At 40.1% G+C, this 26,306-nt stretch overlaps 1 protein-coding gene across 5 annotated transcripts; it reads right to left on the reverse strand.

The window, feature by feature from the left end:
* LOC308605921 (uncharacterized protein) lies at window positions 1-26,037 on the reverse strand. Of its 5 annotated transcripts, none has more exons than XM_081216280.1 (5): window positions 25,774-25,978; window positions 22,382-22,651; window positions 19,311-19,437; window positions 18,476-18,571; window positions 1-2,719 (listed from the first exon to the last, which is right to left on the reverse strand). In XM_081216280.1, the coding sequence occupies exons 2-5, from the start codon at window positions 22,394-22,396 to the stop codon at window positions 1,089-1,091; spliced, it is 1,869 nt and encodes a 622-aa protein (XP_081072406.1). In that variant the 5' UTR covers window positions 22,397-22,651; window positions 25,774-25,978; the 3' UTR covers window positions 1-1,088. The 5 variants fall into 5 exon arrangements, with proteins under 5 accessions (XP_081072406.1, XP_081072407.1, XP_081072409.1 ...); XM_081216281.1 differs by lacking the exon at window positions 25,774-25,978 and adding an exon at window positions 24,483-24,559; XM_081216282.1 differs by lacking the exon at window positions 1-2,719 and adding an exon at window positions 8,344-13,127 and having other exon boundaries at window positions 25,774-25,969.
* Window positions 26,038-26,306: the final 269 nt, after the last annotated feature.

A 26,306-nucleotide genomic window follows, 5' to 3' on the forward strand; every position in this document is an offset into this window, starting at 1 on the left:
ATACTTTTGCCACATTCATTCATAAAGTCTCTGTGTGGAGCAAATTGTTTCTATTTTCAAGAGCTCATGGTGCTTAATGATAGCCAATCCTCCATAGGAAGCATTTTCAGTGACTATAATCACAGTTTTTCTGTAATGTATGAGTTTACTGGAGTAGAACAGAAATATCATTCCTTAAGGATTTTATAACTTCATTGAATCTAGAAATTATCCCCCTGAGAATGGGGTCTTTCTGCTATATGAGTTAGCGGGCAATTAAGGAGCTCTGAATTGTAAATAAAGCATTTTGACAATCACTGCAATTCGTACCCTTTTGTGGCCAAAGGCAGACTTTAACTATATCTACTGGACTCTCTCCTGAATTAAGTAACTGGTGTTTAATATGTCACTTTCAAAAGCTTTCCACATTCCTTGTTTCAAAAAGATTTATCTATTATATGAATCTGTCGATGATTAGTGAGCTTTGACATCTATATGAAGGATGTACTACATTAACAAGGCTTTCCTCCTATCTGGGTTTGTTGATGTAAGGAAGATATGCATTATCGGAAGATATGCATTAAGACTACCACATTCACTGCACCTACAGGATCTCTCTCCTGTACAAGATGTTCAAAGAGTTTTGAGTTTCTAGGGAATACTGTCATTATCACAACGTTCCTGAAATTTCTATTTTTATGTACAATGAGATGTAATTTTTCTTAGCTTGGCTGCATTCACTGCAACTGTAGGGTCCCTCTCCTGAATGAATACCATTATGTTTAACAAATATGACTTGAAAAAGAATAATTTCCCACTTTCCCTGCATCCATAGGTTTTTACCTCCTAAATGCATAGGCTGTGACTTTCAAATAAAGTCTTTTGACAATTGCTGCCTTTATAATGTTTCTTTTTTGGTGAGATTCCCTAAGGTATAATGAGGAGATGTCTTCAGTTGGAAGATGTACAACTTTCATTCCATATATAAGGTTTTCCTACAAGAGTTCCAAAAGGGTCTATATAATCAAAGCCTTCATAGGCATTTCTATTCTGTATGAGTTCTCTGAGTAGATAAGATTAATCAAAAGAGATTTCTCACATTCCTACAGTCATTGCATAGAGGATTTTCCTCTATGCTGAGTTTGCTGATGATTAGCAAGAGCTGATTTCCGAAAGAAGGCTTTCTGACATTCATTGCACCCGTAGGGTCTCTCTCCTGTGTGAGTTCTCCGGTGACCAATGAGAGTTGACAAAGTAGCAAACGCTTTCTTACAATTGCAGCATTCATATGGTCTCTCTCCTGTATGAATTCTCTGATGTACAGTAAGATAGGATTTAGCTGCGAAAGCTTTGTCACATACAGTACATTTGAATGGTTTCTCACCTGTATGGGTTCTCTGATGTATAATGAGAGTTGACTTACAGGACAGAACCTTCCCACATTCACTGCATCCATACAATTTTGCCCCAGCATGACAATTTTGTAGATGGTTAGTGAGACCTGACTTCTGGATGAAAGCTTGTTGACATTCATTACATCCATAAGTCCTCTCTCCTGTGTGAATTCGCTGATGAATCATGAGCTGTGCCTTAGTGGAGAAGGCTTTCTCACAATTTAAGCATTCATATGGTCTCTCTCCTGTATGAATTCTCTCATGTACAATGAGATGTGCCTTTGTTGTGAAGGCTTTATCACATGCACTACATTTGAATGGTTTCTCACCTGTATGGGTTCTCCGATGTATAATGAGAGCTGACTTAGAGGACAAAGCCTTCCCACATTCACTGCATTCATGGGATATCCCTACTGTATGATGAGTTTTCTTATGATTACTGAGATCTGACTTCTGGATGAAGGCTTGTGGACATTCACTGCATCCATATGGTCTCTCTCCTGTGTGAATTCGCTGATGAAGCAGGAGCTGAGCCTTTTTTGAAAAGGCTTTCTCACAATCTGAGCATTCGTATGGTTTCTCTCCTGTGTGAGTTCTCTGATGTACAGTGAGATGTGTCTTAACCATGAAGGCTTTATCACATACTGTGCATCTGAAAGGTCTCTCTCCTGAATGAGTCCTCTGATGTAAAATGAGTTTTGACCTCCAAGGAAAAGCTTTCCCACATTTGTTGCATCCATAGGATTTTCCTTCTCTGTGACGGGTTTTCTGATGATAGATTAGTGCTGACTTTGTAATGAAGGATTTCTGACATTGACTACATCCAAATGGTCTCTCTCCTGTGTGAATTCGCTGATGAATCAGGAGCTGAGCCTTTTTTGAGAAGGCTTTCTCACAATCTGAGCATTCATATGGTTTCTCTCCTGTGTGAGTTCTCTGATGTACAGTGAGATGTGTCCTAACCATGAAGGCTTTATCACATACTCTGCATCTGAAAGGTCTCTCTCCCGAATGAGTCCTCTGATGTAAAGCGAGCTGTTTTGACTTCCAAGGGAAAGTTTTCCCACATTTGCTGCATCCATAGGACTTCCCTTCTCTGTGACGGGTCTTCTGATGATAGGTGAGCACTGACTTTGTAATGAAGACTTTCTGATGTTGATTACATCCATATGGTTTCTCTCCTGTGTGAGTTTCCTGATGAGTGATTAGCTTTAACTTACTGGGAAAGGCTCTCTTACAATCACAGCATTCATGGGGTTTCTTTCCTGCATGAGTTCTCCAAGGCATGGTCATGAGTGGTTTACAAGTATTCACTGCACTTTTGTTGCATCCATATAGTTTCTTGCCTAAAGAAGTTGAGTCATAATTAGCAAGCTCTGACGTCTAGATTAAAGCCAGAGTACCCACGGAAGAATGAGCAAGACAGCAAAAGAAGGGTTTTTTTTTTTCATTTACTATAAAAAATATTAGTGAGACAATCAGTAGAATCTGAATAAACTCTGTAGATTGGATAATAGTTCTGTAACAATATTAATATTCTGATTTTGATAACTGTATTCTGTTTATGTTTTTAAAATGACCTTGTTTCTAGGAAATACACACTTAAGTATTTAGGGGTAAAGAGTTCAGGAAAACAATATGTACCTCTGTGTGTGTGTGTGTGTGTGTAATGACAGATAGATAGACTATGATAAAGCAAATGTGGTAAAATTACCACTTAAGGAAATCTGCAAAAACAATGTGCATAAAATTTGTGTATAATCTTGGGATTTCACATTAAGTCTAAACCATTTAGAAATAAATATTTTCCAAAAAAATAAAATAAAATAAAGGAAGACACTTACATAAAACTATATAGGATGATTACTCATAAAGGCCTGAATGCAGAATGAATAAATTGTTTTATATTCACACAATGGCATCCGGCACAGTACTCTGGTATTCTTGATCTAAATGCTCATTATACAGTGTGCTGATTGTAAAAATTAACTGTGTTATACTTCAAACATTTTTATACAAAGTAAACAGAAATGTAGTCAGTAGTCAGGAAATGCTCACGTGTAGGAGGACCCTGGAAGGAATTTTGATATTATACTAATAGTAACAGGATGCCATTCAAGGTAATAATAGGAGACAGATGTACTAGTTTTCACTTTAAAAATGTCATCCTGGACTTCCTTGGTGGTGCAGTGGTTAAGAATCTACCTGCCAATGCAGGGGACACAGGTTTGATCCCTGCTCCAGGAAGATCCCACATGTGGCGAGCAACTAAGCCCGTGAGCCACAACTACTGAAGCCTGCACACCTAGAGCTCGTGCTCCACAACAAGAGAAGCCACCACAATGAGAAGCCCACACACAACAACGAAGACCCAATGCAGCCAAAATAAATAAATAAAATTAAAATTCACCTTTTTAAAAAAATGTCATCCTTTGCGTATCTGTATCACAAGGTTTTAAATCTTGTGACATAAATACTTTTTTAGGTTTGTGGACTGTGGTTGTGAAAATTGGTAATGATCTGCTATGTCATATAGCATTTTTCTTAGATTTTACTTTAGATCTTTCTCTCTACCCTTCCACTTGAAGACTCTTCTTTCTGTATGATGGTTTATATTCCCATATCCCTTTTTTTCTTTCCAAGTAACTGTCAAAACCTTATGTCTTTAAAAATCCAGATGCTTCTGAAGTTTATGTTCATGACCTTTGGGGGAGAGTAGCTTGAAACACTGACTTTCCTTACTTACTATTTATAAATAAATAACAATAGTAAAATTTAAAAAATCATCTGGTTATTATGTGGAGAATAGAGAGAAATAAGATTAAAGAAGTGAGAGTATCTTCAAGTAAACTAAAAAAATTTTGGCAAAAAATACTGGATATTGAGGCTTGAGTGAAAACAATAGTTACAGAAAAGAGTGGAGGCCCTCGGGATATAATAAGGAGACAGGAAGACCAGACTTGGTAATGGATTAACTTTGTGGTGTGAGTGAAAAGAGGAATGAAAAGTGACGTGAATTTGAGATAGGTATTAGATCTCCAAGTGCAAAAAGGAAGTATCCAGGTGACTATATGAGGATAAGGGAAGGTTTGGCCTGTAGACAGAAATTTGGGGGTCATCAGCATATAAATAGTATTAAGGCCATGAAATTGAATGCATTTACACTGCTAACAAATGATAGAAATAGACAAAGATGAGGCTTTATGCTATCCAACTCTGAAGACTTTAGAAGATGCCCAGAGCATGGAGAAAGTCCATCCATCAGACACAACCAATGATTACAAAGGAAAGATGCCAACTAAAGTCTTGAAAAAATATCTGGGGGAAGCAGGTTAAAATAAAGAACCCTCAGGGCTTCCCTGGTGGTGCAGTGGTTGAGAGTCTGCCTGCCGATGCCGGGGACGCGGGTTGGTGCCCCGGTTTGGAAAGATCCCACATGCCACGGAGCGGCTGGGCCCGTGAGCCATGGCCACTGAGCCTGCACGTCCGGAGCCTGTGCTCTGCAACGGGAGAGGCCACAACAGTGAGAGGCCCACGTACCGCAGAAAAGTAAATAAATAAATAAATAAAGGACCCTCAGCTTCTCACCTTAAGTGTAGTTATCCTATCCTACTGATTCTTTCTTCTCTAATTAATTCTGAAAGCAATAGCCAATGAACCTTACCAAAGCTTCAATATCATACTTAGAGACCACCACTGTGGTCAACATTCCCACCTTCTAGCTTGCTCTGATACATTCTCACATGGCCCACAGAAAGCCACCTGCACAGTGGACCAAATCTCCTTACCCCAGGACAAAAGGTGCTGCTGTATTAACTGGAAGAATTGTTACATTTGACCAGGTAAAAGAAGTGAAAACAAGAGATGTGGAGAAAACAGGAACTGACATTGCCAAAGAGGAAGCAGAAGAAAAGGAGGAAGTCTGGATGCTGCAAAGAAAATGATGTTCTACTGAACACTGAATCAAACCAAAAGAGAGAAAAAGAGGCACATCTTCCTTGAAACAGCAAGCAAGAGAGCCTTGCCAATGATTTAGGTATTTGTAATGACCTTCAGAGTTTCAGCCTTGTTAAACACATATGGAAGGGTCAACACTTCATGGCTAACTACTTTACTTTCAAGGTCTCCCATCTTGCTGCTTCTCAGTTGTTTACTCACTTGAAAAGTACTGACACTGCATTTCATCTTCTACTCTCCATGGCTCTTTTCCAGGTTTGAAATTAAGGATTATATCTGCTTTGGTAGCCTGATAGCCTGTTCATGGGCAATGACAAAGACTTGGACACTTACAATTGGACTTGGTGGGGGATGTCTAGGAAGAGTACAGAATGTTTCAGGAATGGACACACTTTCACCTTGGCATATTAAAGATCAAATGAAGGTGAAAGCATGTTAATTTCCACCTGGGAACAGAAGAGGGTCTGAGAATCTATTGTCTATAAACTCAAATTCAGTATCTTGAGGCCCTTTGGAAGCTAGGGCAACTGAAAAAGGAAAGGCTATTATTGGCTGTGTGCTCCAAATGATAGGGCAATCATCTTTAACTAGTGTCACAGGTTACTAGAATTCTCCAACAACACATCCTGGTACAGGTTCTTCTGAGCAGAACCTAGTGGCTATCACTCCTCCCAGGTAAAGTCCACAGAAATATACTCAAATGATACTAATTCCTGTAATTATCACACATTCTTCTTCCAATGTGTGGTGACCATTACTGATGAGAAAAAGACCTACCGGTATATGTTATGGCTGTTTTCACCATAAGTTACAAAGGCTATATCTCTGTGTCATAGTTCTCACTAGTCATTATGGAAAGAAGTAAAATGCCATTTTATCTATCTTGCAACTGAACACTTAAGTATCAACTAATCCAGTAAATCAGAAGTTTTTGAAAGGTATATTCACTATATCCTGCAGGTAAAATACCCCTAAAACAGTAATCTCTGTAAAATATTTTTAACATATATTTAAAAGGTGGAAAAGAACTAAATGCTCATATAACACAGCAAAAATCTGTCCTCAAGGAGCTTTTATCCTGAACACTTTTCAACAGATAGAACAAACAATAGAATCAGATATGAAATGACTACACATGCAGGAATTATCAGCTTAGAATATTATGAATGTTTAATGTAAAGCTTTAATATATTGAGAAATAAGATATCTAAAATATGGGGAAGGAATAAGATATTATTAAAATGACCATTTAGATGTATATAAACCAGCAGAAAAATTTAAAAATAAAGTACAGTCGATCCTCATTATTCGTGGATTTATTGTGAATTCACCTACCTGCTAAAATTTCTTTCTGACTCAAAATCAATAATCACAGCACTTTCATGAACATTTGCTGACATGCATAGAATAGTTTGAGCAATGAATCATTTGAGTTGCCCAATGTGTATGTTCCCAGCTAAGTCTGAGCAAAATGATGTTCTGCCTTCTTATTTCAGCTCTGCTATTGAAAACAAGTGTCCTTTTCGTGGTCTACTTAGTGTCACGTTTTTCACATTTTTAAACTTTTTTTTTGGTAATTTTGTTGTTTAAAATGGCCCCCAAGCACAGTGCTCAAGTATTGTCTAGTGTTTTTAAGTGCAAGAAGGTAGTGATGTACCTTATCGAGCAAATATATGTGTTAGATAAGCTTTGTTCAGGCAAGAGTTATAGTGAGTTTAATGTTAATAAATGAATGATACATATTAAATAAGGTGTCTTTAAGCAGAAACACACATAAAACAAGGTTATCCACTGACTGACTGACAGAAATGTAACCAGCGGCTCGCAGAAACCTAGTCCATAATCCGCCTATGAGCAATGTTCAATATTTGCTAATTCAGTGTTCACAGTGATTTTATAGAAGTACAGTGAATAACAAGAATCAACTGGATACCGTAACTAAAATTAGAGACCAATTGACAAACTAATAGCCATATAGATACGGCTGAAGAATTAGTATACTCGAATAAAGAATGCAAAGAGATAAAGTATATGAAAGAGAGGGTAAGAAATAATGGAGGTGAGTTCTAAAATTTAAATGGATGTACAAAAGACTTGAATAGCCAGGGCAACCTTGAAGAAGAAAAAAACTGGAGGGCATAACCCTACCAGATTTCAGCAAAAACCTACTGTAATTAGACAGTGTAGTATTATTAGTACAAGGATAGTAAATACAACAATGGAACAAAATACAAAGATCCTGGAAAAAGATTCAGTATACACTACCATCCACTTTATGACACAATGCCAACATAATTCAGTGGGGAAAAAGAACAGTCTTTTCAATAAACTGTACTAGTTCAACTGGATAACAATATGGAGAGAAAAAGAAGGAACTTTCATCCCATGCCTCACACACAGGGAAAAATAAATTCAAAATGGATCACAGATCTAAATATAAATAGTAAAATATTTAAATTTCTAGGGGAAAATTCACACGACTATCACGAGAGATGCAAAGATTTCATAAACAAGATGCAAAAATCACTAACTAGGAAGGGAAATATTGACAATATTGGGTTATTAGCGGGCAAGACAGATCTTTACCAATTCTCACAACCATGGTCCACTTTAAAAACATCATTCTGTGTGTGCTTGTCAGTTATACTGGTAAGATCTTATGTAACATAAATGTAGCCTACCACTGGCTGTAGGCAAAGTTTATCACTTTAATTGCTCGTATTAGAAAAAAGAGAAAGGTGTAAAATCAAGAATCTAATTCTCACTTTACAAGGCTAGGGGGAAAAAAACAACTTGAACCTTAAGTAGAAAAAAAAACTTAAACTGCTATATAAGGTTACTAAATTTGGTACATCCATAGCAAGACTGATTAAGAAAAAAGAGAGAAGACAAATTAAAACAAAGTGATGAAAAACTAATCAACACTACAATTCCTAAAGGCATTACAAGGACAACTTGGTTTCTATTTTTTAATGACAAAGCATATTTACACACATCATAGTGAAATTGCTGAAAACCAAAGACAAAAAGTAAATCTTGAAAACAGCCAGGGGAAAAAAAAGACACATTAGATACAAGGAAAGAGTAATATGAATGATTGTTGACTTCTAACCAGAAACAATTCTGGGAGGCCAGAAGATACTAGATTCACACTTTTTAAATGATAGAGGAGAAGCATTGTCAATTTAGAATTCTATCTCCAGGGAAAATATTATCTAAAAATGACTGTGAAATAAAGACATTTTAAAATAAACAAAATCTGAGAGAATTCACTACCAAAAGACCTGCAGAATCCCACAGTAAATTATAATTTCTATAATCCACTTGACGCAACCTTGTTGAGCATATGAAGTATTTATAATAGCTGTTTTAACATCATTTCCTGCTAATTCTATCGCCCGTGTCATTTCTGGGTCTCATTTATTTGTTTCTTATTTATACTTTTTTCCTCTTTTTAAATTTTTTATTTTTTCATTTATTATTGGTTTTAAAATTTGGGGTTTTTTTCTTTAAATTTTTTTCCTTTTTTTTTCTGGGTCTCTTTCTATCGACTTTCCTTCAGGTTTATGGGTGCTATTTCCTGTTTCTTGGCATACTGGGGTAGGCTCTAATCAGATTTCAGACTTTGTGAATTTTACATTACTGATTGATGGACTGCTTCCTATTCCTTTTGAATACTATTGGGCTTTGTCCTGAGAAGCAGTAAATTACTTAGAAACAGTTTATTTTTTTAGTGGTTTGCATTATGCTTTTTTGGTAGGAGAGTTCAGAGAAGCCTTTAGATCCAATTTGAGCCACCTACTGAGACAATGCTCTTCTGAAGTTCCACAGTGAGTCTCCAAATGTTAAGGAGGTGTTTCCATTCCAGTTGGTGGAAACACAAATTATTCCCAACTTTGTGCAAGCTCCAAGGATGGTTCGGCCTGTTCATTTCCAGTGGTTCTTTCTCCAGCCTAGGGAGTTTCCTCACGTATATGTGCTGATTACAACTTAAAAACTTGTGGAGGAACTCTAGAACTCTGACCTAGAAATTGCCCTCCTACTGCCCCTCCCCTGAGCTACTCAAACAAATCATCTAAAAACAATACTCACCGCAGCCCGTGCTTCTAATCTCATTATTGGCAATTAGCCTGGCCTATGAATGAGCTCAAAAAGGACTAGAGTGAACTGAATATGGTATTTAGTTTAAAACAAATTATTTCGACTCATTAGATTATGACTAAATTCATAATTACCAAGTGCCTTTAGTATATATAAATATTATTATAGCTTTCACAGCATCTCTTGCAGGACTGCTAGAACTCTGAAACTCTTCCACTCTCTGGGCACAGCTCTCTCCTCTCCTGTCATCTGCCCCATGGATTGATTTCAGCCACACTGAATTCTACTAACTCTAAACTCTGTCTCAATTCAAGGAGACAGATCTTTTGGGGCTCCTCCTCCCTATGCTGCAGAATGGAAACTCTCTCCAGGCAGTAGGCTGGGGGCAATCATAAGGCTTACTTCATTTGTTTTCCTTCTCTCAGAGATAGCTGTTCTGAGCTCCCTATTATCCAACATCTGAAGAAGTCCATTCACGTATTTTGTCTTTTCTTGTTGTTATTTAAGGTGGGACGATATATACATCATACTGTTGAAGTTGTTGGAGTTGGCTGTGAAAAATACTGGTCAGGATTTAGGTTCATTATGATATATGTGGATATATTAATTTGTGCAACTTCAGAAATAGATACAAACGTATGTTTGGTAGTATTTCTAGCAGCATAAATCTCATATTCCTTTAGGACATTTAAGAGTTCTTTTCCAGTGCTGAGAATTTGATTTATACATTTCAAGAGCACTCCACAGTGTTCACATCTAACAATCAGTGTAAGATTCTCTGATTAAAGAAAAAATGTTAATATACTTAGATTATAATTACTTTAGATAATTATTTCTCTGGAAACATGCTTTTCCAAATTTACTTAAGGGCTAGGTAGGAATTTATCAAAGTGTAAATTCTCTGAAATCTAATGTTTTTGTGGTAGGCAAAATAATGGCAAATCCCAAAGGTGTTCATGTCCTAATTCCTAGAATCTGTAAATATGTTACTTTGCATGGTAAAGGGGAATTAAGGTAGAAGATGGAATTAAGTTATTTTAGGACCATATAAATTGTTTCTAGAGTTTTAAAGGTTCACAGAGAGAAACCTCAGAATGGATTGTACCCAGAGCCTATCAACACTAGATTTAGAAGATGAGATTTGGCACTCCTGAGCTGATCAGTTTTAGGTTAGGTTTTGGACTCTGAGTTGGTCCTGTAATGGGCTGAGACATCTGGAGATGCTGGGATAGGATGAATCCATTTGCATGCGGGATAGGCACAAATCACTGGGTGCCAAAGGGTGGCCTCTGGTAGGCAGAATGATGGCCTCCCAAAGATGTCTACATCCTTATGTCTAGGACCTGTGAACATGCTATATTATAAGGCAAAGGGGACACAAGGTAGTAGATGGAGTTAAAGCTGCTAATTAGCTGACTTTAAGATAGGAGATTATCCTGGATTATCTGGGTGGGCCCAATGTAATCACAAGGGTCCTTAAACGTGGAAGGAGGAGACAGAAAAATGAGTGTTGGAGGGATCAAAGAGTTGACCAACCATTGCTGGCTCTGAGGAAGGAAAGGGGCCACAAGCCATGGAATTTGGGCAGCTTCTAGAAGCTGGAAAAGCAAAGAAACAGATTCTCCTCTAGAGCCTCCAAGAAGAAATGCAACCCTGCAAACAACCTTGCTTTTGGCCCAGAGATGCATTTTGGACTTCAGAGATCCAGGATAATAAATTGTGCTGTTATGAGATGCCGAGTTTGTGATAACTGGTTACAGCAGCCATAAGAAACTAATATAGCTGTCCTTCAACATTCATTATATTCTTAGGTTTTCACTGCACAATGCAATTCCTGGTGTCCAAGAAGATTTCCTTTATTTACAAAAGTCCTTCCCACTTTCCAAGGTAAAAACTGTGATACATGACTTAGTTTGGTGATAGAATTTCCATTTTTTATTGCCTTTGGGGGATTTTTCTTCTCTATGAGTGCTTCCACATTTTACTAAACATGTCTTCCACCTTCAGTGCCTCTAGAGTTGTCTCTCTATGCTCTTCTGACAAGTGATAAGATACAATTTATCATTAAAAACCATCACACTCTAAGGTTTTGGTCCTGTGGGAATTCTTTGATATCAACTGCAATATCACCTCTAGGAAAAGGCTTCCCCACAAGAGCTGCATTTCTGCCCAATGTGATCTCGCTGATATATACTAAGCCTAACTTCTCACAGAAGTGTTCTCCACAACCACCCCATCCACAGCATTTCTCTCCTAAGCAAGCTCTGACACATAATGAATGTGGGGAGGATTCTTGCTCAAGGCTTTTTCCCATCTCAGGTATCTGAGGATTTTTTTCCTACACAATATCTGTAACATATAAGACATAATTGATTACTGAAGGGGTTGTCGCATTCACTGCATTTGCAAGGCTTAGTCCCTGTGTAAATTCCCGATTTTCTACTGAGGCTTGAGTTCTTGGAAAAGGCTGGTCCACAATCACTACATTTCTGCCCCCTAGGAACTCGCTGATGTTTAATAAGGGCTGGGTTCCCGAAAAAGACATTTCCACAGGCACTGTGTTCATAGGGTTTTGTTCCTGTACGAGTTCACTCATGAATAAAGAGCTATGACTCACTGAGGAAGGTTTCTCCAGCTTTGGGGAATCCACAGCTTTCTCTCTTGTATGAGTTTTCTTATGTTTGATGAGGACTGACATGTGGGCAAAGGCTTTGCCACATTCACTGCAAGCATATGGTCTCTCTCCGGTGTGAGTCCGCTGGTGCTGAATGAGCTCTGACTTGCTTCTGAAGGCTTTTCCACAATCACTGCATTCATATGGTTTCTCTCCTGTATGAATTCTCTGATGCTTGGTAAGGTCTGACTTAAAAAAGAACGTTCTTCCACATTCACTGCATTCGTAAGGCTTCTCTCCTGTGTGAAGTCTCTGATGTGCAATGACATATGCCTTCTGGGAAAAGGCTTTCCCACACACACTGCAACCATATGATTTCTCTCCAGTATGAGAGCGCTGATGTCTGTTGAGCCGGCACTTCCGGCTGAAGGCTTTTCCACATTCACTGCATCCGTAGGGTTTCTCTCCTGTATGAGTTCGCTGATGGACCATGAGCTGTGACTTCCTGGAAAAGGCTTTCCCACATTCATTACATTCATGGGGTTTCTCTCCTGTATGAGTTCTCTGATGTTCAGTGAGCTGAATCTTCCTCATGAATGTTTTCCCACATTCATTGCATCCATGGGGTTTCTCTCCTCTTTCAGTTCTCTGATGTCTAATGAGCTGTGCCTTCCTGGAGAAGGCTTTCCCGCACTCACCGCATGTGTATGGTTTCTTTCCTGGATAAATTTTTTGATGGTCATTGAGCTGTGATTTAGTGCTATTGGGTTTCACAGAGCCATGGTATTTAATTCTGGTAAGAGTTCTATTATGCTGGAGGTAGAGAGATGATTTCCCATATCCACTGAACTCATCAGAATCCTTTCCTGCATATCTTCTATTCCCAATAACAAAACCTAAATGTGATTTCAAACTTTTACAATGTGGGCCAAAATTATTGTATCTTTGTGTTAAAGGAACAAGACTTTTGCATAAATCGAAATTATTTCCAAGTGCATAATTTTGCTGACATCTTTCCAAAGTTTTAATCCCGTTTTGGTTTTCTGGGTGCCACTGCATAGGATCAATCTCCCATATTTCTTCTAGGAAAAAGAAAACATCCATGATAATTTTAGGGGGTAAAAAAGGGTACAAAAATGCCATGGTTTGGGCTAGCTCTTTTAAGATCCCAGTCTAAGAGAAATGTCCACTATGGAAATGTATCCTATGCTCTGTGAAAAATGACAATATTGCATGCTGCAACTAAGGAGCTGGTGAGCTGCAACTAAGGAGCCCGCCTGTTGCATCTAAGACCTGGCGCAACCAAATAAATACATAAATAAATATTTTTTAAAAAGAGACAATATTATAAAACAGTAAAAGGAACAATAGCTATTTTAGAAACAATGATGGGCAGTCTACAATGAATAAATATAATGTGGGCTGCTTTCCAAAGAGAGCCTCGCAAAATGGGGACAGAAGTAGAAATAGGGCCACACTGATTGGAATACAAAAAAAGAAGATGGAGGGGATGGATCTATCCATCCAACAAACACTGAATGGGTCGGTGTTTGGGAATATACTAGAACATTAGAATAATATATTAGAATATTAGAATTAGCATGTTACTACAGTTTGACTAATATATTCTGTCTCCATGGAGCTGTCATTCTAATAAGAAGAGAGAAAGAGAGCAAGAATCAAGAGGTAATCAAAGTAGTAGGAAAATTACAGAACACGAAAAATGGCTTGACGGAGGTGACAGGCTAGTGGACGGTCAGAGTCTTAGACAAAGTGGTCACCTTCGAGAGAAAAAAAAGTGAAGCTGACATCACAGGACTAGAATGAGCAACGTTATGCAAATAACTACATGAAGACTATTCCAAGAGGAGAACAGGCAATGCAAAAATCCAAAGGCAAAAAAAACTTAGGCATGATAGAGAAACATAAGGGAGGCTGACATACTTGGCCTATCCTGAGCTTGAGGGAAGTAGAAATAGGTAAGTTTGGAAAGGTCTGTAGAATTGAGGGTGTATAGATCTTGTAAACTGTTAAAAATTGGATTTTATGCTAAGAACAACAGCAGGAAGCCACCAAAAAATTTCGGACAGAAGTACAACAGGTTTTGAATTGATATTTCCAAAAGGTCACATGACTCATAGGAAGAATGAATGGGAGAAATAAAATTGTTGAGAAAACACACAGGAGGCTACGGTAGAGTTCCAGCAAGAGATAATGGTAGCCTCAGCATGGATGACTACCAAGGAGATGAAAAAATGTACAAAAACAAAGTATGCATGATGGAAGAGGAAAAGATAAGTATAGAGGAAGGAAAGCTAAGACTCACCATCACAATGAACTCTGGAGGTAGAAAAGGGAAGATTCAAGGACAGGGCCTCAAGATGCAGCTGAAGCATCTGTTTAGGAGCTGGTGCCATTTAATAAGACGAGGAAGAATAAAGACATAGGTTTGGCCTCTGTGGGATATCAAGTGCTCCATTTTGAGGTACACATCAGGTTTGAGATGACTAATACACACTCAAGAGAAAATATGATGTACCTGGCTGGATATATGAGTGTGGAGAAAGTTTTAGACGTAAGATAATAATTTTAAGTCATGAGTATACAAATATTATTTAAATATCTGGACTGCATGAAACTAGGTGAGATAATTTAAGAAGAACGAGTAGAGAAAGGGGAGGGCCCAGGACAAGGGCATTCCAAGTTTTAGAGTTTGGGGAGAGGAATACGCAGAGAACATGAAAAGTCCATTCAGAGACATCAAACGATATCTATGCTGATCAAACAAATAAGCAACATGGGTTTTAGTAACAAAGGGTTACAACCGGAAAATCAGAATGTAGGATCTACAGAGTGTGATTCCAAGAGTATTGAGGTAAAATTTTCAATAATCGCCTTGTTACTAAGTCGTTCCCCTCTCATTCTGACTACACACCAAAATGAAACTTTTCTAAGACACCACTCACTTATTTAATAGTAATATTGTAGTTAATACTCCAACTTTCTATTAGGTATGATACAACCTCACATGATCTAATATATCCAGACACACATAAAACCATCTGAAATTTAAAACTAAGTCCTTGGGCCGTCTACCCACATCCCATGTACTGACTGGTGGAAATACCACCTTCTTCGATCATATTGTAACTGTATACAGAGCTGCCCCATAAAAATTTCTGCAGTGATGGAAATATTCTATATCTGTGTTTTCCAATATGGTAGCCACTAGCCACGTATGGCTGTTGAGCACTTGAATGTGGCTAGAGTTGACTGCAGAAATAAATTTGTAAATAAATTTGTAATTTGTAATAAATTTACTGAATGTTAATTAAATTTAAATTTAATTAAATGTTAAATTTCAATTTAAGTAGCCCACATGTGGCCAGTGCCCAACACACTGGACAGCACAGGTATAGACCATCATATCCTGTATTTCCCATTATAATATATTTAATATACTCATCTCCAAATTTTCTACTTTCCACTAATGCCAGATTCTTCCTTGATCTCTGTTCTTAAATCATCTCTGTCACCCACCAATGAAGAGATTCTGAAGAATCATTCCCATCCAGGACGAAGAAAACATTCATCGTCCTTACCTTCCATTCATCCTAGAACTCCAAGCTATATTTTCCCATTGTTACAATGTTACCACCCAGCTATCAAGAAAGACTCTCTAGAACTAGCCAAAAAAGACAAGACAAAACCAAAATCACACTTTCTAAGCCAATTATTAACATAAAACCCAGAGTAATCAGCCATTTCCTTGCAGTCTCCTATAGGCCAATCTATTAAGAATCTCCCACACTGTTTTCCTCATTTCCATCTCCAAAGTCTTCTTTTTACATTATTACTGACCCACAAGGCCTTCTGTCAACACTTTTACTTAAAACCCAGCTCTCTTTCCTGCAGAAATTATTTTATTATGCTTTCAAAAAGAAGCACACTTTATCCTCTCAGTAACACTTTATCAAAGCTCAGTTTTCTCTGATTTTGTAAATCAATCCTTGTCTATACCTCATAATCAAATGCTAAAAATTTTAAAATTTTATGCTCTTACGTCAACCCTTTCCAACAGAGATTGTTACACTTGTCTTTTATTTCATCTGCATCTCCCTCAGAGCACATTAGAGTGGTGGTTCTTCAATGACAGGGCTCAAAGCACAATTGCCTGGCAAGCCTTTCAAATACCTCATAGGCTCCGGTCACCCCCTACACCTAGCAAACCAGAAGCCCAATCTCAAGAGACAGAGCCTATAGTTGGAAAAGGCTCCCACATAGTTCACACACATCCCTGATGAAAAACAAAATTAAAACCAAAATGCAACCAAACCAAACCAGTTTTGGGGATTCCCTGGTGGTCCAGTGGTTAGGACTCCACACTTTCACTGCCCAGGGGGCAGGTTCAATCCTTGGTTGGGGACCTAAGATCGGCAAGCCATGCACCCAGGGGTGGGGTGGGGGACCACCAAACCTGCTTTCATGAAAGATGTGATAAATGGATGCAAGTGATACTGTCAGTGAATTACTCTGTGGTTACGCTAAGTAAGGAAGAATAAGGTACAGACCCTTTCCTCTATATGGAAAAAGCCTCATACCAACCAGTAAAACAATACAATAAAATATACGATCAGGACTGAGTTAGTGCGGTGTAGATACGAAAACAGATAGGAAGTCAGGAAAGAGGGCGTTTCAAGTGTGCACTTGAACTTCATGGACAGAAAAAGAGAACTCAGAGTGAAAGAAGGCGGCATCTGGATGTAAAAATGCAATATGATCAAAGGCATAGATGCCAGTCTTTGGGTTTTTTGACATAATCTGTGGCATTCAGTAAAATAGATCACTTCCTCCTCTTTGGAGTAATTTTGTCACTTGTTTCCAGGACATCTTCTGACCCTGTTTCTACCACAGCCCAATGCTTTTCTTTTTATTTGGCTGGGTTCTTCTCAACTTCAAAAAATAAATGTGGACCTCTTGTTTTCTCAACCAGCTCTCACTCTTCATGTTTTCTCATCAAGTCCCACTGCTTTCATGCCCCCTATCCACAGAGGAATACAACCAGAACTTCAAAAGGAGCTAAAAGAAAAACTGAAATCAACCTATATATGTAGGAATTGGAACAAAGCAAGTCCATATCATCATGGCCATCAGGGGACCTGAGAGGGTGGAATTTCCAAAAGGCCTTTTGAAAACAAAATTCAATAGGAACAGCAGAGACCTTCAGAAATATAGAACAGAGTAAATAGGAAAGACTCAAGGCAACTCAAAGGTGACCGGGCACCAGGGTGTAGAGCAGTACAGGAGAACCTAAATAAAATGCACATGGAGGAAAAGGATTCACCAGGAGGAAAAATGATCTCATTCCTGAAGGTGAAGGAAAAAGGATTTCACAGGACGGATATCTTGGGTGCAGGCAAAATATAGAATGAGGGCAGATCAGACTATAGAAAGAGAGGTGGGAATACCTGTTAGGGTGCAGAGAGGTTAAATCTTCCGTATATACGAATACACATTCTGATGGTGAAGACATTATCTGGGAGAAAGGAGGGTTCTGGTTTCACATACAGGAAGTAGAACATCATAGGGCAGAGGCCCTGGTGCCTGGCAACACACAGATGATTAGAGTGCAGGTCATACATTAGCAGGAGTCAATGTGGGACTCTCCAGCAGAGAACAGAAAGCTTAGGCCTTAAGAATGAATTAAACTTTTAACAGAAGATTAAAAAAAACAAAAAAACAACAGAATCTGAAAGCTGGGGAAGCAGAGGGTGAGTTAGTAGACAGAGGTGCCCTGGGAGACGAGGGGTGTGTGGTTTTCAGATGAATGAAGCTGAGGTGGATTGTCATGGAAGGATATTAATCAGCCCTTTCAAAAGGGATGGGGATATTGCAGAGGTAGGGAGCAGCGCTAAGTGCAAAGCAATGTGAACAGGTAGTGAGATGTATCTCATAGCAGGTAAGGTGAAGAACAGGAAGTAAGGCCCCTGCAGACAAAGAAAAGGAGAAGGCATGAGGGAGCATGCTGGGAGGAATGGAACCAGGTTAAGACCTCAAGGTCCTGGATGAGACAAACTGCGGTCAGATCCAGAAAACTGAAAAAAAAGGAAGACATCATCCTTTAGTGGCAGGCAAAGAAGAACAGCCCTAATACAGAACATGCAGGACTTCCCTGGCGGTCCAGTGGTTGGGACTCTGCACTTCCACTGCAGGGGGCACGGGTTCGAACCCTGGGAGGGGAACTAAGATCCCACATGCTGCGCAGCATGGCCAAATAAAAAAAGAACATGCAGAAAGGTGTTAGGCTTACGGGCCACCAACTGGTGTAAGGAAAGTTCTCTAGACAGCATTTCAGAAGCATCAACTCTTCACTGACCAACTGGAATTTCCATGTCTTTTCTCCCCATCTTCTTGGTTGTCACTCACTCACCTGGACAGGTTTGACTCTGGCCTGCTCCCTCTACCGTCCATGGGGGTTCTCCTTGTTCCAACTGGAAGAGTGAATCTGGTTTGGGAGTCTGATATCCTGTAAATGGGAAATCACGGAACGCTTGGCACCAAGGATTTGAGCCTGGGGAAACTACGAAAACTGGAGAAAGTTCTATTTCAAGGACCACACCCTTCATACTTTGGTAAAGTAAAAACCTTTAACTCGGAAAGGGACAGAATATATTCTAGAACCTATGATGCTTTAGTCCAAACCATGAAATATTCCAGGAACCCTACAGATTTCACTAAATGAGAAAGAAAAGGCAACTGACTGTGAGGCTGCCTGTTGGGCTGCACCCTGCAGGCCTACAAGGCCGTACTTGCCCAGCTTCAAAACTGAAGAAAGAGCCTGGAGTCAGCGACAGAGACATCAATGGTTTCATGGATGGGGGAGCTTATGTGTCTGAAGAAAGGTCCTGGAGTGACACCGCACCATGTGCAGTAGATGGCGGACAAGACATGGCGGCAGACTTCGCTGGGGGTGGGAGGTGGGGGGGGTGTTACCAGTTATAGGGGAAATTGATGTCAGGTTGGCTCATTGGTTACCAGGGAAACCAGCAGAAGGGCAGGTTCCTCACCACCCCTATGATAGCCTATCAGAGTAGAGATGTTCTGATCTAAAGCTAGAGCGATCAGTAGCTGGGGCCTGGAGCAAGGATGCATGAAGGTCAGTCACGTGAGTAGGGTTCAGGCGAAGCAGGTACTGGTAAAGCAGGGGATGGACAGAGAGTAAGAGAACAGCCATCCTGGGCGGCCTGACCATACACTGCCCTTACCTACTGACACTAGGTTGTAGTAGTTTTCCAACATGACATTCCTGTACAGGTCCTTCTGAGATGGGTCCAGTAACTGCCACTCCTCCCAGGTGAAACCCACAGCCACGTCCTCAAATGACAAAGATGCCTGTAATAACAAATTCCAGTGCAATCCTAGGTGGAATAATACGATGTGGAAAATAGGGACAGGAGCACGTTCTGCTCATCTTCCCCATGATAAATTATGTGCACTGTGACTATTTCACATACCATAGACCATGTGCCTTAGTCCACCTGGGTTGCTATAACAAAATACCACAGACTGGGTAGCTTATAAAAACAAATTTATTGGGACTTCCCTGGTAGTCCAGCGGTTAAGACTCCACGCTCCCAATGCAGGGGGCCTGGGTTTGAACCCTGGTCAGGGAACTAGACCCTGCATGCCTCAACTAAGAGCCTGCATGCTGCACCTAAAGATCCCGCATGCTGCAACTACAGCTCCTGCACGCCGCACTGAAGATCCTGCACATGGCAACGAGGATCCCACATGCCGCAACTAAAACCCGGCTCAGCCAAATAAATAATAAATAAATATTAAAAAAAATTATTTCTCACAGTTATGGAGGCTGGGAAGTTCTAGATCAAGGTGAATGCATGGCTGCATTCTGGTGAGGGCCTGCTTCCTGGTTTGTAGTGGGCACCTTCTCACTGTGTTCTCACATGGAAGGGCGAGGGATCTCTGTGCATTCTCTCTTATAAGGACACTAATCCCATTCGTGAAGGCCTCACCCTCATAACCTACACACCTCCCAAAGGTGCCACCTCCTAATACCATCATCTTTGGGGGTTTAAGATTTCAACATACGATTTTGGGGGGAACACAAACATTCAAACCACTGCCCCATGGAATTCTACAAATTAGTCCTTCCCAGCGTAAAAAAGTACTAAAATAATATTTGCATAGAAATAAAAAACACTGTGCAGTAAGAATGTCTTTGTTTATAAGTATGAAAAATCTATCAATAATTTAGATATCCATTAGAGGCAGACAGGGTATGCTATACCTCCATGCTATGAAATACTATGCAAACATTAAAAGCAATGAGGTAGACTTATTTTTTATTTTTATTTTTTAATTTATTTATTCAATTTATTCATTTTTGGCTGTTTGCGCCTTCGTTACTGCACGTGGGCTTTCTCTAGTTGTGGCGAGTGGGGGCTACTCTTCGTTGTGGTGCACGTGCTTCACATTGCAGTTGCTTCTCTTGTTGTGGAGCACGAGCTCTAGGCGTGCAGGCTTCAGTAGTTGTGGCACGTGGGCTCAGTAGTTGTGGCACACGGGCTTAGCTGCTCTGCAGCATGTGGGATCTTCCCGGACCAGGGATCGAACCTGTCTCCCCTGCACTGGCGGGTGGAGTCTTAACCACTGTGCCACCAGATAAGTCCTCAATGAGGTAGTTTTAAATATACTGGTATCAATGACCTTCAATGAAAAAAATCAAGCCCCCAAATAGTATATACAGTATGATCCCAGACATGTGAAAAATCTTAATAATATACTCAGCTATATATGTATAAGGACACATTTCAGGGTGCTGCCAGAAATGATGATCTCCCAAGCCTGGAACCTTCTTCTTCTTCTATTACTGAAATGTTCCTTCTTCTTCTTCTATTGATGTAAATGTAAATATAGATATATTTTACCACACATCAATTATAGAAAGACACTGGTGGGAGACCCGAACTATTAACATTTGTTAACCTTTGGGTTGGGAGTTTGGCAAAAAAAGGTAAAACGGTATATTCTCTTTTGGTGCAGATACCTCTGTGTGCTTGAATCTCTTGCATGCAGATGTAGCTATGTATCATTTGAATAATTAAAATACAAAGACCAAACCAAGAATAATTGACTCTGACTTCATTTTTTGAACCTAGGATTAAGAAGATATAAAGGGAGAATTTTCGTCAATATCTGTTACACCAAGCTGCTCGCGAAGAATGGGACTGTCAGCTGTCTCCTGCCAAATCAATAACAAAAATCTGGTTGAGAGAATTCTTCTTCATGGAGGACAACTCAAAGGTCAAGCAGCCCATTCATTCTATTGGATAATTCAGGCCTTTATTCCTGGGTAAAGTCAGACTATTGTCAAGGCACATTGCTTTAGAAGAATTTTGTCCAGTTCAGTTCTGCTCTGGCATGCCTAGTCCAAGGAACACGATAAGAAAAAGCCAGAGGAAACATCTTAGGCCTGTATTACAAAACTGATCATGAGAATTCTGTCTATCACAAAACGTCTCTGAAGAGCTAGCAAAAGAAATTTTTTAAGATTGAAGAGCGGACTTCTCTGGTGGTGCAGTGGTTAAGAATCCGTCTGCCAATGCAGGGGACACGGGTTTGATCTTTGATCCCTGGTCCGGGAAGATCCCACATGCCACGGAGCAACTAAGCCTGTGCACCACAACTACTGAGCCTGCGCTCTATAGCCCGTGAGTCCCAACTACTGAGCCCGCATGCCACAACTACTGAAACCCACGCACCTAGAGCCCGTGCTCTGCAACAAGAGAAGCCACCACAATGTGAAGCCCGCGCACCACAATGAAGAGTAGACCTCGCTCGCTGCAACTAGAGAAACCCCGTGCGTAGCAACGAAGACCCAATGCAGCCAAAAATAAATAAATGACTTTATTTATTTATTAAAAAAAAAAAAAAGCTTGAAGAGCGGTGAAATGTGTACTTCCCCTGAAGAACTGGTGTGCCTTCTCCTCACAGACAATGCAAATCATGTAACGTTTCACATTTTTCCTATTATAATGGCTGCCAAGAAAAGTAGACTCAAGTTCGAAACTAAGGCAACCCGAGGGTCTTACACAGTCACCTACTTACGCTCCAACATTAAGAACTTTGTATGAACCCTAGGGCCCTCATATCTTGCTTCTGAACTTGCCTTGATTTTAAGATTACAGGCTAAATTTATTTTCCAACAGATCCTGATTTTTATCAACATATACTGTTCTCATTTCACCAGACTTTTTTAGAAGCATCCACAAGTCTGCCGGGAAACAAAGGATAAAATCGATAAAACAAACCTCACCTGGACCTTGATCATCTTCTCCAGTTCTTAAGAAAGGGTGTGTCGGGAATTCCCTGGCAGTCCAGTGGTTAGGACTCTCGTGCTTTCACTGCCGAGGGTGTGACTTCAATCCCTGGTCGGGGAACTAAGATCCCACAAGCCGAGTGGCTCGGAAGTTGTTGTCAGAGATCTCAGGTCAGGCTGCTGCCAGAAATGATGATCTCCCAAGCCTGGAACCTTCTTCTTCTTCTATTACTGAAATGTTCCTTCTTCTTCTTCTATTACTAGAACCTGTGAATTCAAGAGCAAATTCAATGATTGAGCCTGGGACCACAGCTCTCTCTCCCTTGCCATGTGGACTCACACTATGAGAAGGCCCCAATATTTCATGTCTCTTTAACCCTCTGAAAGCTTTTACATCATGGGGCTGTGCCTCACAGGAAGATATGGAATGGGCAAGAGGAATGCCTTTTATTTTGGTAAAGTTGGAAGAGAGTGAATGTGGAAGAGGAGATGGGAAACAAAAACCAGCTCATGGTCTTGTCACATAGATCCATTTCAGAAAAGATAAAGTACAAAAATGGTGGCTCTATAAACAACAAGGTCCTATACTGTATAGCACAGGGAACTATATTCAATATCCTACGATAAACCATACTGGAAAAGAATACAAAAAAGCTGGAATGTATATATATATGTATGGCTGGATCACTTTGCTGTACAGCCGAAATTAACACAATATTGTAAAACAACTGTACTTCAAAAAAAAATTAAAAAAAACAAAAGGTGGCTCTGGAAACTGACTTAAAACCACCTGAGCCCACATACATCTAAATTTTCTGTTTACCATACTGAGGCAATTATCCCAGTTTAAAGATCAAGGTACTTAACAGATCACAAGGGAGGAGATTAGGATGAGGTGGGGGCTTCTAGGGTGCTGCAATATTCTATTCTTTAATTTTTAGTGTTATACTTGAAAAAAACTTTTAAAGAAAAGTACAGATCAGTTTCACCTATAAATTTTCTTTCTTTTTTTTTTTTTGTGGTATGCAGGCCTCTCACTGTTGTGGCCTCTCCTGCTGTGGAGCACAGGCTGCGGACGCGCAGGCTCAGCGGCCATGGCTCATGGGCCCAGCCGCTCCGCGGCATGTGGGATCTTCCTGGACTAGGGCACGAACCGGTATCCCCTGCATCGGCAGGCGGACTCTCAACCACTGCGCCACCAGGGAAGCCCTCACCTATAAATTTTCACAAAAATTTTTTAAAATTTCAAGCAAAAGATGGAACAGTATAATTAAATGTCTTGTACAAAAAAAAACCCAACAAAGAACAGTATAATCAAACTCCATGCATCCATCATATGACTTCAATAATTATCAACTCAAATCTAATTTTATTTTATCTACACCACCACTCACTTCCCCACCACCACTGGATTATTATTTCCCCCCCGCAGATTATTTTTGAAGCAAATCCAAAACATCTTTTTACTTCGAGATGCAAAAATATTAAATAAAATATTAACAAATAGAATCCAGCCCCATGTTAAAAGAACAAATCATTATGAACAAGTATGGTTTCTTCTACGAATGTAAGATATTGGGAAACCTAGCAACATAAACCAAGGAAATTTTAAAGAGAAAGAAATTATGAATGAAAATAAAATTAAAAAGCCTTTGAGGGGAATCTAATATACAGCATAGTGATTACAGTTAATAATACTGTATTATATACTTGAAAGTTGTTAAAAAAAAGTAGATCTTCAATGTTCTCACCACAAAAAAGAAACGCTAATTATGTGACATGATACAGATGTTAGCTAACTTATGGTGGTTTGTTTTGCAATATATAAGTGTATCAAATCAACATGTTGTACACCTTTAAACTTACATAATGTTTTATGTCAATTACATCTCAATAAAGCTGGGGGTGGGGAAGCCCTGGAGAAAGAATAATAACTTGATAAAGTGCAGGTACCATTTATCCAGACTATACAATGTGCCAGGCACTACACTTTGTACTTAAAGAACTTTTGCTCATTTAATCTTTCTAACAGCTACGAAGTGGGAATCATGACAGCTTTCTTCACAACTGATGAAGCTTAACTCAGTGATTAACCCACCCAGGTCAGAGGCAGAAGCAGGTTCTTCTTATTCCAGTCCCATCACTTGCTACCTGGCCAACATTATTTGCAGATGACAAAAATGCTCAGCTAGAAAAGATGAAGTAATCAATTTGAAGCTATCAGTAATAACATGAGTGGAATGAGGTGACAAAATCAGCATATCTTTTTAATTTTTGCACTTGTGCATTACATAAAAGAAACAAAAAAGAGGGAGCGGGGTCATATGGGGAAAAAAATGACATCATTTACAGTTACAACAAAAGCGTAAACTATTTACAAATAAACATAATAAAACATGTCCAAGACACATACACAAAAAATCACAGCTGGTCAAAGAAACAAAAAAAAACTTGAGTTAGAGGAAATCCATCACGTGTTCCTGAAAGTGTAGTACCTAGATCTACATCAGTTCTACCTCAATCAAAACACCCACTTGATGGAACATAACTGGAACAGTTTTTTTAAAAAGAAAAGAAAGAAGAAAACTTCCAAAGAGTTTGTAATATGGAAACGGTTATGACAGGAAGTTAGATAAATATATATAAAATCATACCAATACCTACACACTTGATCCCAACGCTAAAAATGAGATATACTAAATTTAAACAAGAGTTGTTTTCTGGAGGCGTATTTAGGAGGATGAGAATGTCATTACTTAGGTCGGGATGAACCGGAAAACCTATTCTCAATAGAATACACAGTAAACATGGACGCAAGAGGACCAGAAACACCATTTCTAAATTAAATATGCGACATGGGCTTCCCTGGTGGCGCAGTGGTTGAGAGTCCGCCTGCCGATGCAGGGGTCGCGGGTTCGTGCCCCGGTCCGGGAGGATCCCACATGCCGCGGAGCGGCTGGGCCCGTGAGCCATGGCCGCTAGGCCTGCGCGTCCGGAGCCTGTGCTCCGCAACGGGAGAGGTCGCGGCAGTGAGAGGCCCGTGTACCGCAAAAAAAAAAAAAAAAAAAAAAAAAAAAATGCGATAAGCTCCCCAAACGCTGTCCCCAACGCGGATATGACTCCCAATTCCCCCCAACCTCAGCCACCCAAACGCTACTCTCCAAAAAACCTCCTAAGTTCTCGTCCCAACACGGAACCCCGTGACCTCCCTTTCCATGGGGAACTCTCAACACGGATTCCCCGACTGATCCGCTAACACACAACACCCCAGCGAGGATCACCACTCGCCTCCCCCCAAAAACGACCTCTACGTCGTTTGGAACAAAAACAGTAAAACACCCCAACGCGCCCTCCCAGGCCCCGAGACACGCCCAGAACCGGACACTGACCTGATGGATGAACTCCGTCTTCACCGTTGGAGGCAAATCACGATACCGCTGTTCTAAGCACTTTACCTCAATGTCTGTAAACCGGCAACCAACTCCCGCGGCGGACACGAGGCGTAGAAGCTGAAAGGATGGTGGCCGACGAGGTCCACAAACCGCGGTTCCAGAGACCCGGAATCCGGCTCCTCGCGGTCCTTCTATGACGCAATATTTCCGCGCCGGGTTCGAGGCTCTTTACCGGGAGCCGCCATTTTCCCACGTACTGCCGAACGTCGGGGGAGGGCTTCCTTTTCCTGCCTTCCGCGGAAAGGTCAAAAACGGTGAGAAGCTGTTGAAAACGACCTATTTCACCCCCTTTCCAGGTCACTTGACCCGTTGGGCCCCGACTTTGCAACATTCGCCAGGGGCGCTGCACAAAAGCTTAGCTTCTCAGAAAGTCAAGCCTGCCCGGATCTCTCTGCAGGAAGCGCAGAGATGGTCGCGGACATGAAGGCACTTTGATTTAAAGGATAAAGAGAAGCTAACAAGCGCAACCA

Source organism: Mesoplodon bidens (genome assembly GCF_964165515.1).
Source record: "Mesoplodon bidens genome assembly, chromosome: 18".
Lineage (NCBI taxonomy): Eukaryota > Metazoa > Chordata > Mammalia > Artiodactyla > Ziphiidae > Mesoplodon > Mesoplodon bidens.

Bases quoted from the DNA above. Each gene is read 5' to 3' on its own strand.
- LOC308605921 (XM_081216280.1), bottom strand. The intron at 18,572-19,310 runs GTAAGGGCAGTG...TCCCATTTACAG, and splicing joins CTACAACCTAGTGTCAGTAG to GATATCAGACTCCCAAACCA. The intron at 2,720-18,475 runs GTGAGTGAGTGA...CAACTTCTTTAG, and splicing joins CCAGAGTCAAACCTGTCCAG to GCAAGAAACTATATGGATGC.